Raw genomic sequence first — 10,895 nt, forward strand, 5'->3', positions numbered from 1 at the left:
ATCCTCTTCCACCTGACACCAGCGACGACGAAGAGAGCATTCCTGCGAGAGCCGGGCGCTGAAAATGTCGGCATGCAAATTGTTGGGGGTCTTATCGTATTCCTGATTGACGCACTTCTATCTTGCAGGCAGTCCGGGCGCTTAAGACGTTGGTGATGAGTGCTTACACTTGAAAAAGAGATACCCATTGGGACTAAGAAGCCTACCGACTTAATGCAGGCATGGCTACCGACTAGGGCTCATCGGGGACTCAGGTGTAAACGACTCGACCGTGCTGAGTGCATTCCACCTGGTTTACGACCACGAGGAGGTGCCCAGACATTGAACACAAGTTCAGCCCACCCTTCTTAATCGCCACTTTGTGTGCACTGACAGAATGGCAAATCAGTGTACGAGATGGCCTCAAAGGAGATGAAGGTGCCGCTGAATAGGACGCTGCTTGTGACAGATGCGACGCTGTCGGCAGGCTCGGATAGTGGCGCAATTTCAGTTGCCCTGTCAACGCAGTCGGAGATAGCTGTATCACAGCCACTTCTCGCTACGCTCGTAGCAGGTGGGTCGAGCGCTAATGCTATGATAATATTGTACTTACAATTCACCGTGGCTACGTGCGCGCCGCAAGACTTGCTGAACTTCGACAAGTGTCTCGACCCCGCTGGCCGGTGCTTCGGTTCTAAACGCGTGCTATTCTCTCAAGTGTTTTACGAATCTTCACTCTCGTTTGCGCTGGTCAATCTCAAGCCCATTGTGCCAGGTTTGTGCCCATCGAGTGCCTCAGTTTAACAGCGACTGGCGGTTAGCTAAGCGAAATTGCTGAAGGTCACGTACTCGTTGTACCGAAGCGACCGGTTGCTCGTTTTGAAATGCTCGACGTGGACGAAGTGAGCGATTTGTGGACCGCTGCTCAAGTACGTCTGATGGTGCTAGCTGTTCATGGAATTTGTAGCAACTTTCGCTAACTGAGGTTGCTCTGCAGCTTGTTGGCAAGCAAGTGGAGCAATATTACGGCGCTACTTCCCTCACATTCGCGATCCAAGTGCGACTCAGTCACGGTTAGACGTAAAAGGTTATATTGGCACTGACAACTATAATACACTTCTCACCAGGACGGCAAGGAGGCGGGCCAAACGGTCAAACACGTGCACATCCACGTGATCCCCCGCATCGCCCAGGATTTTGAAGTCAACGAAGACATCTACTCGGAGGTATCGTTTCAACACCTTCCAAACTCGCAAGGTATTCATGTTTCTCATCTGCTTCCCTGCCCGCAGATCGAAAAGCACGAGCATACGTTGCGTGTTGACAACGAGGCGCGAACAGCCCGCTCCGAAGCGGACGAGGCCGCACAGCTTCGCGCGCTCTTCTCTTAAGTTGCAGCAACAAATTAGTGCGTCACTCAAAAGCTGAAGCTGTATCTACCAATCACAACGGTTAAAACCTGCCCTTAATACAAGCCTCATCTTTGTGGAAACCTGGTGTCATTCTCAGATCCGCCCAGACGTAGCAAAACGGGATGACCTTCACTCCCGACGATGCGTGGGGTCTAATCTGTAAGGGCTGTGACGCCCTGGTAGCGCGCCACTCGCAGCTCTCCTTCATCCTGGAGAACGCGACGGGCGTGCACCTCACCCTGGACAGAACGCTGCTGCGCTACGAGCAGTTCGGTGAGAGTTGGCGCGTCTCCAGCCACTCAGGGGTCCTCCCAGAACTTAGGTTCACCAAGATCCACACTAAAAACGCGTTTAAGCGACAGCGCCTGCCCTTTGAGCTGTGCTGCGTCCACTGTGACGCTAAAGTGGCGTCTGAGGGATTCCTGGACGAACTGCCGGACGAGTCGATGCTGCTGTTGGACTCGAAGTCGTGTACCTTTGTGTTGGACAGAAAGTTCCCGTACTGGATGACGGGGGGTGCCAAGGGCAGAAAATGGGGCGTTATTCTACGACAACTGCAGGAGTTGAAGCTTCCCCTGAAGGTTTACAAGGTTCAAGAGTTGGTCGACGTTGAGAGGGTTTACAATGCGCAAGAAAGCGATGTGTTGCCTGTGGTGCACCCGACGGTGGCCAGAATTCGGAGCCACTTTAGTCCTAGGGCAAAGATGTCCCAGTTGCGGCGGTATCAAGTGGAGTTGACGATCTCAGCGTTGCTAGAGAACACAATTGTGTATCTGCCGACGGGTTGCGGCAAGACTTTGGTGGCAATCAAGGTCCTGGATGAGATGAAGCACCTGAATCCGAACAAGTTGGTGGTGTTCTTTGTGCCCACGGGCCCGTTGGTGTCGCAGCAAGCTGCGTATATCCGACGAGAATCCGATTTTCGCGTGAAGGAGATGTCAGGCCAGCATGGACGCACTGGGGCGGCGACTAGCGACCCGATTACAGTCGATGGGGATGTTGATGCTCTGGCGGTGACGCCTCAGTACTTTTTAAATTTGCTGTTCAATGACCGCACGAAGATCACGGATTACAGTGTGATGGTGTTCGACGAAGCACATCACGCGACTGGGAATCATCCGTACTGCGAGTTGCTGAAAAAGCTGGCAACAATTGACCTTCGAACTCGACCACACATCCTGGCGCTGACGGCCTCGCCGTTTGGCGAGGGAGTGCGAGAGACGTCAGGCCAGACTGCGCTGAACAACCTCGCTCGAGCATTTAACGCTGTGGTCAATGCTCCGACAATCGCTGCAGAGGACTTGGAGGCTAGTTTTATCCCGAAGGAGGCGCAATGGGTCACTGTCCAAGAAAGTGAGCACGAACGTAAGCTTCGGGAGGGGATCAAGCGCTACATCGAGTCGTTCTATACGCTGATTAGAAGACTGATGAACGGACAAGTGATACCATTCGAGGGGAACTATGACACTGATGACATGGAGCTGTCCCAGTTCCTGGCAAAACTGCGTATCTTACGAGAACAAGCAGAGAAGATGGCGAGGGGACCCAAAGCTGACACTGATACGACTGGAGTTGAGAAAAGCAAACGCTCATTGTCCGATCTGGAGCTGATTTTCCAGCATCTGCTGAAGGTGGCTTCGTCTTTTTACAACCTGAGTATCCATGGTGCTGGAACTGTTGCCGAAGCACTGCGGCGCATTTTCAGCGACTTGGAAGCTGCGGAATCCAAGAAGGGGAAGCGTGCCTTTGTGCTGGTTGAGCCAGCCTATCGTGCTATCATGATCCCGGCGCTAGTTAACTTTCCTCTCGAAACGTTCACTGGGACGGATATCTCTAATCGTGTGCACCTTGTCGCAGAGTGCATCCGGAGGGCCAACTTCGACCACAACTCACGAGCAATTGTGTTTGTGCGGCGTCGTAAAACTGCGATTCTGCTGGCAAAAGCAATGGAAGCGCTGGATGTGCTGCGTGAGCTGAACCCCACGCGTTTCGTTGGTCACAATTCTTATGAAGGCATGTCGTGGGAGGAGGAGCAGCGGCCGACACTGGATCGTTTTCGACAAGGACGCATCCGCCTCTTAGTTGCTACTAACGTGCTTGAGGAAGGCCTTGACGTGCCTGAATGCTCCCTAGTCATTCAATTCGACGGAGTGATTGGAGTGACGAGTCTCATCCAAAGTCGAGGCCGAGCACGTCACCGAGACAGCAGCTTCATCATCTTCTGCTCTGCAGTAGGGAAGGAGCGCAATCAGCGACTTGTGGAGAATGAAAAACGACTGGTCTTGATGGCGAATAAGGCGGCCGCGAGATTAAATTCCAAAGCTACAGTGGAGGAGTTGATGGGCAGTTACTCAGAAGACATGGCTGTCGATCCTTCAGTCGCTGCGAATGAAGAAACATCGGCATTGGCAGCTCGGGCAACATTTGACGCAATGGCTGATAAGGTGTACAACATCGTGCTGGGCGGTGCGTTTATCGGTGCCGACAAACAGCTGCAGCAGGAGATCCTGGAACGAGTGAGTGAGTTCGCCTCGGTACGAAGAGCAGACGAGGTCATTGGACTCTGCACTGTTGCCGCATCTCCTGACCAAAGCATCTATTCATCCTACAACTCACTGTGCTCTGGTGTCGAGTTTTTTGTTCAAGAACAGTCGTTTTGGATGCGCTTTGAAAGCGATGATATGGCGAATGCAGCGGGCGGACAAATTGCTGAGAACATTCCCAATATCGGACTGCGTCGTGGATTAATGACACCAGATGGAGCTTTCATGGAACTGGAAAACTTTGGCAATGCCAATAGGTCACTAGGTGACATCGAGTTGGCAGCGGATGCACTGATCGTAGATTTTGGCTATCGGCGTGTGGAGTTCGATTTACGAGCGCTGAATGCGCCGCGGGTGTGGTTCGATTTGATTCCTACAGCAGGAAGCGCTGCATCTATATACCTCTCGCTTCGCCTGCCGCCTTCGTGCTACATTGAAGATGAACGCGAGTGTAAGGGGTGCCAGTCACACGCACTTGTTTATCGCTTAGTTTTGCCTCACTCGGACCAATTGACGACTCACGTATGGAATCTCCGCGTGTTTTTCTCAAAGCTTGGAATTGAAGTCCGCGAAACGAAGATACCCCAGACAGGCGGGAGGAGTACGTCTTCCACAAAGCTACGCTTTGCGCTATCAGTAGCATATTCTCTTCAGTGTCTACTTTCCGACTGCAGTTACTTCACGAACGGATTCCTGCCACCTGCTTTCTATGAGCTGCTGACGGAACTTGACGAAGATGTTCAAGAAAAAGCTCTTCTAGCGTTTCGTGCGCACCCAAGTGATGTCAGTATTACAGATCAGTTTTCGAGTTTTCTTAAAGAAGAACGGTCCACTCTGGAGGGGTTATGCACCAGCCCGTCCTTGAACCCAGAGTCTATCGTTTATAAGGTCATTGTGACACCTTCGAGGATCGTGTACTGTCCACCTGATCCAGCACCAAGCAATCGCGTATTTCGTCATTGGGGCTCGGAGAACTTCATGTACGTGTACTTCCGTGATGACAATATGGAGCGCTTGGACTTCAGGTCCGTGACGATCTTGGAGCGCATTCGAAACGTGTTGAAGAACGGGATTGAGATTCCCCACGTAAGTGGTGGACTTAAGTTTCGTTTCCTTGGTTGCTCCTTGAGTCAGGTGCGTAACAGCAGCGCAATCTTCACGCGACTTGATCATCACGCAGTTCGACTGTGGATTGGAGACCTCTCGTTATTAACGTCTCCAGCCAAGTATCTTAAGCGTCTCGGTCAAGCATTCTCTTCTACTAAAGATACATTCGAAGTCAGCCGGAGTGTTCTTGACAACCCGGTGGACGATATCGAGAACGACCAGTACGTGTTTACGGACGGATGCGGCGAGATCGGGTTAGTTGGAGCAGAGAGTATTGTGAGAGAGCTTCAGCTCTCGTATACTCCGTCCGCTTTCCAAGTCCGTCTAGGAGGCGCAAAAGGAGTTTTAGTAGTATCCGATCTTGGCAACCCCGACATCAGCCGCGAAGAAGCTGTTGTTCTTCGCAAAAGCATGTCCAAGTTCTCGTCAAATCACACGATGCTTGAAATAGTCGCGTGTGCTGGGAAATCAGAGGCGTACTTGACACGCCAGAGCGTCCTGATCTTGAATGATCTTGGGATCAACGAGGACGTTTTCATGGAGATGCAGGAAGAGTTTCTGAGCGATCTTCGGTCACTGATTGCATCCGATAGTGGAGCATACTTCGGTCTGAAGGCTGTGCTGCCACCGAGTGTGATTTGGCGGATTGATGTGCTTGTCCGTAAGCTCGAGGTGAAAATTTTGGTTGATGAGTATCTGTCGTCGTTGGCAAGAACAATTTACCATTATCGACTTGCAAACACGGTGATGCGTGCCCGAATTCCCATCGCAAAAGGACGTACTTTGATGGGCGTGGCAGACTTCACTGGGACGTTGGAGTACGGAGAAGTGTTTGTGCAGTATTCAGACACGGACGAGGAAACTGGAAACGATAGCTACGTGCTGCTTGATGGAATTGACGTGGCGGTTCATCGAAGCCCCTGCCACCACCCTGGTGATATTCGAGTTCTTCGTTGCAGAACAGATGTGCCACCGCAATTACGCCAGCTGAAGGACTGCATCGTGTTCCCTTCTAAAGGCCCACGACCGCATCCTGACGAATGCACAGGCGGAGACTTAGACGGTGACATGTTCGTCGTCATCTGGGACGAGCGGTTGATCCCATCCAGGACACAAGTCCACGAACCGATGGCTTTCGACGAAGATAATGGAGGGGATACTAGTCCGAGAGGAGAGGAATACCACCAGTCAACTGATGACGCAGGTTTGATTGATTTTTACATCCACTCCATCCAGGATGATATCCTTGGTATTGCGTCGAATGCCCATCTCGCGCTGTGCGATTCATCGAATGACGGAAGCCTTGACGACAACGCAAAGATCCTGGCTCGTATTTGCTCGAAACAAGTCGACAGTCTTCGCGCAGAGAAGGATCTGGAGATTGTTCGCAACTTAGCGCCAAAGAGTTATCCCGATTTCATGCAAAACAAGGAGAAGCCGTCGTACCCGTCGAAGAAGATTCTGGGCAAGATGTATCGCCGTTGCAAGGCCATTTTTGACACGACGATGACCAAGAGTGTGAGTCGAATGCCCATCCGTGACGACCACTTCCTGGTAGCTGGATACACTGACTACGTCGAGCAGGCTAACCTGCTTTATCGTCAGTATAAGTTGCGTCTTCGAGCTCTGTTGCTCATGTCCGGAGCTCAAACGGAGGCAGAGCTCGCAACAGGTATGATTGTGGAGCCACAGAGCGAGTATAAAGCCGACTACTTTCGATTCGGAGAGCAATGCAAAGACGCTTTCTACGCTCTGCAGGCTGGCTTCCGATCTCAGTTCGACAGTGATACGTCCACTTTTGCGGCTGGTGAAAATCTCAAGCTCGCTTCTGCCTGTTATTTTGTCACCCATGACGACTCCGACGCGACTACGCGCTGCTTAAGCTTCCCGTGGATCGTGATCGATTTACTGACAACGATCAAAACTAGCAACGCCAGCAAAACGCATTACAAGGAGTGGAAACCCGTACGTTCGTCGTCAATTGGCCAAACGATTCCAAAGCTACAACTGTGCATGCTGGCTGAGATCGTAACCAACACGGAAGAGTTGCTCGCGAACTTGTTTGATCGACTGGTGGCTGTGACTTCGCTTCGCTCTGAAATGCCTGGAAACCTTCAAAAGAAGGAGTTCGATCTCCTTTTATTCGGTTCGTCAGGGCTGCTAACGTTTGAAAAGCAGTCTGACTTGGATGTGATGGTTCGTTGTTCGTCTTCGCGCGGCTCACTGGAGGCTATTGCGAAGGCTTTGGAAGGCTCACACGGCAACATCGATCTCAAAGACGGGATCCGGGTGCCGCTGTTGTCCTTTTCGTTCCAACAATGGTCAATTGAGATGTGTAAGTTTTCGTCTGGACCCGTGAAAACACGCCTCTTCCGTACGTACATGGAGAAGTACAACTTCTTCTGGCCGTGCGTGTACTTCTTGGTGCGCTGGGGAAAATGTGTGGGGCTGATCCGGCGACGCTCGGGTGGTGGACTGGATATGTTCTCACCGACAGGGTTCATTTGGCTGTTCATACGGTTCTGTACCGAGCAGAACTATGTGCAACCGATCAGCACCGGTACCATCACGCTGAAAGATATTCTCAAGAAGAACGATATCGATTCGGAGATCTCGTTTTGGACGGAATTGCTGACTCGAGTGGTGTCTGGGAATGAAGACGCATCTGGCTTCTCAGCAGCTGACGTTCTCCTTTCATTCTTCGAATATTACGCCAACCTATCAACCCCGTTCTGTGACTACGGATTCACCGACCCGCTCGACCCGGAGAATGACACCCAACTGGAACCTGAAGCTGTCACATTGTTCCGGTCTGAGTGTCATATCGCTCTTCACCAGCTGATTATCGCTCAGGGAGACATCAAGTATCTGCTGACACATCGTGAAGAGCAGACGAGTCGAATCACGCTCAGCCATGCGCTGAGTACGCGGATTCATGAGGCAAAAGATTTCTTCTCGCGAAAAATTCTGTTTGAAACGAAAGCAGAAGACTCGACTCGCCTGCTGTTCCAGCTTCACCCGAACTTGCTTCGCTCTGATTTGTATGTAGCTGAGATCATCGGACCTGGTGATGCGGTGCAACGTATCGAAGACCATATTCGAATGATTGAGCAGGAACTGGGCGCCCGGATGCCTTTCCGTTCGAACCGGAACTTTCACCACGAAGGCTCAAGTTTGTTGCTGTTTGAGGGAGCGGAATCGCAACAGGAGAAGATTGGCTTCCAGGATTACTTTGGCCAGCGTCACGGCGAGCACAATAACATCCGGTTACACCAAGCGCACCTGATCTGCTTCATGAATGGGCGTCAGTGGTACGAGCATGCAGGAGCGACGTTCTGCGCCAAGTTTATTCAGCAAATGATCAAGCTGTCGAGATACGAACATCTCAATCCTGGTGTGACTAAGGCTAAGGCTTTTGTGCGCTTCGGACACCATTACTTGATCAACTTGCCACGTTCGTTCGACGAGGAGACGATCATGCTAGCTAGCATCAAAAAGCTAGAAGACGAGTTCGAGCGAGGTCGAACAGCACGAGAATTGTATGAGTCTGTTCTCATTGCAAAGCAGAAGCAGAGGGCACAAGCAGAGACCGCAGAGGGCAATCAAGATGATGCGTTTCCAGAAGCCAGTAGCCCGGATGGTGAGGTAGTATGGGGAGAATATTCCGATGAAGAGCAAGAAGGCTGGCGTGTTGGTGGATACGATGAACGAGAAGAGTATGACTTTGGTTCTGAAGGCGGTAGCGGTAGTGGCAGTGTAGGACAAAAGCGGAGGCCACGACCTCCACGAATGAAGCTACAGAGAGCTGCTACCATCGCAAGAGGTGACAAGGGAGCCACCCATTCGTTCTACTCAATGGTTGAGCCGGAGCATGCGCCATGGACGAAGGAGTACGCCGAAAAGCGTCTGGGCATGACACTGGTAGAAGAATCGGATTCCTACCAGGTATCCATAGTGCACCAGTCGTTTGAGTACAACGTTAGACTGACGGATGATCTCCAACTAGTGAAGATATCGACACGTCCGTCACGTTGGTTCAGCGCTACGTTGAAAATGCGGCAAGAAATGGACGACGAGAGCCACATGATGGATTCCACGCCAGACGTTCGCTTTTACGTGTCGACTACGGAGGAAATGCCCAAGACCGACAGTTTATTCGTGAAACTGGCTGACTGCTGCAAGGAAGCACCCGACGGCCGAGGTGTCATTGAATTCTGCAATGAGACTCGAGACAAGGTGCGCATTAGCCGTCACCTGGTGGATGCTGGCGAGTCGCCGGCATGTATCGGGACAGTTCGACACGTACGCGGAGCGAAGTACTCCAGTTTCGAAAAGGACATGCAGCTGTCATTGATGCATATCCGCGAGTTCAGCATCCCGGATCGAAACCCGGAAGATGGCTTCATGAGTGTTCGTGACAAGGTCGAGGCGGAATTTGCACTCCCAGCGTTGACGCCAGAGCGCCGCTTGTTACCAGCTTTCGCGCGTGATTTCCTGGCTACTGGAATGGAGTTTGTGGACTTCTTGCGCACTCAAGCAGACATGGGGATGCCCTGAGATGATGAATTAATGTTCGTGAGTGAAAGGCTTGTGATTGTTTTACTCGCAACTCCACGATGTGTAGTTGCCTCATGTTTTATTTGTTACTTGAGTTTAGTATTTATCCTGAGTTCGCAAAGCGAAGTCGGACGAAGTAAACGCATACAAAATCACTGTACCCGCCCTCTATGTCTATCTGGATTGCCTCGACGGGCTCCGTGCTTTCTTTGTCATCCTCGTCGCTCCCCTTTGCTGCATTGTCATTGCGACGTGTCAAAGGGAATCGATGTGTATCCAGCTTTCCGCTGTCAGCAGCACTCACTTCAAGCTCTCCAACTATCGACATCTTGTTAATGGCAACATTTTTATTGGCTGACGCGCGCAGCTGAAGCTTCGTAACGTGTCTACACGTGATCTCCACGGCTGCAACCCGTTTGGGCTCACGCAGTACGATCCGGAGGAATTGCGGGAACATCCCACTCGACACCCACAGCGTGCGACTGCCATTCTCCAGCACATTCTCTGGGCTATAAATCTCGTCGTAAGAGCTACTGAAAACCTCCGAGGCCAGTGAGAGACCAGTATCACCCAAGTGATGGGCCTCTAGTCCGTGGAATGATGAAGTGACTTCAGAGTCTTCGGTCAGTGGAGTCAAAGTCGACATCCGAGGCTTGGCACTAATGGGTCGAAAGCTCTTCCTCCTGGAGGCAGCGGGTGTCAACTGTTCCTGCTGTTGCTGATCTTGCTCAGCTTGAATCCTCTGAAGCTCCAAGTCTCGCAGTTGCTCTTCTAAGGCCGCACGTCGATCGACATCGTTAGAAGACGAGATTAACCGCTTGATCTCTTGGATCTACAGTTCGTACCGACAAGAACTGGTTAGCAGTGCAACTTAAACACTCTTCACAAAGTAAATCTACCTGTGCCTCGAAGTCGACATCCAATTCGTTGATGGCCTGCGGCATGTTCAACGTCCGAACTGCTTCCAGCCGCGGTGTCCCTCACGGCTACCGAGGTGAGCCGTTTCGGAGCATTTACACCAGCCACACTCGCCCTTATAATAGGGTATTTTTCCTAAAAATAAGGGCGAGAGGATGCACAACCATCCACTTTCAATACGAACATGCTTCATGTGCCTATCACTTGCTCATAACAATGAGTGAAAGGCCGAAAACGCGTCAACGCTCAAAGTGCTTCGAGCGGGGTGCTCTTCTCAATCAACAAAGAATGTGTTTGTACTAAGTTTTATAAAAACTTTGTTGAAGTTGAAACAGCACCCAACACACCGTCTAAATCTTCCATCATAGTCCTGCAAAAC

At 51.3% G+C, this 10,895-nt stretch overlaps 2 protein-coding genes across 2 annotated transcripts; one reads left to right on the plus strand and one right to left on the minus strand.

Moving 5' to 3' along the window:
- Window positions 1-1,513: 1,513 nt before the first annotated feature.
- Window positions 1,514-9,598, plus strand: PITG_10457 (RNA-dependent RNA Polymerase1 (RDR1); the record flags this gene model as incomplete). Its single annotated transcript, XM_002902199.1, has 2 exons — window positions 1,514-8,735; window positions 8,778-9,598. The coding sequence occupies 2 exons, from the start codon at window positions 1,514-1,516 to the stop codon at window positions 9,596-9,598; spliced, it is 8,043 nt and encodes a 2,680-aa protein (XP_002902245.1).
- A 103-nt stretch (window positions 9,599-9,701) lies between these two features.
- Window positions 9,702-10,649, minus strand: PITG_10458 (uncharacterized protein; the record flags this gene model as incomplete). Its single annotated transcript, XM_002902200.1, has 2 exons — window positions 9,702-10,430; window positions 10,498-10,649. The coding sequence occupies 2 exons, from the start codon at window positions 10,540-10,542 to the stop codon at window positions 9,702-9,704; spliced, it is 774 nt and encodes a 257-aa protein (XP_002902246.1).
- Window positions 10,650-10,895: the final 246 nt, after the last annotated feature.

The sequence above is a fragment of the Phytophthora infestans genome, genomic scaffold (assembly GCF_000142945.1).
Source record: "Phytophthora infestans T30-4 supercont1.18 genomic scaffold, whole genome shotgun sequence".
Taxonomy (NCBI): Eukaryota; Oomycota; class Peronosporomycetes; order Peronosporales; family Peronosporaceae; genus Phytophthora; species Phytophthora infestans.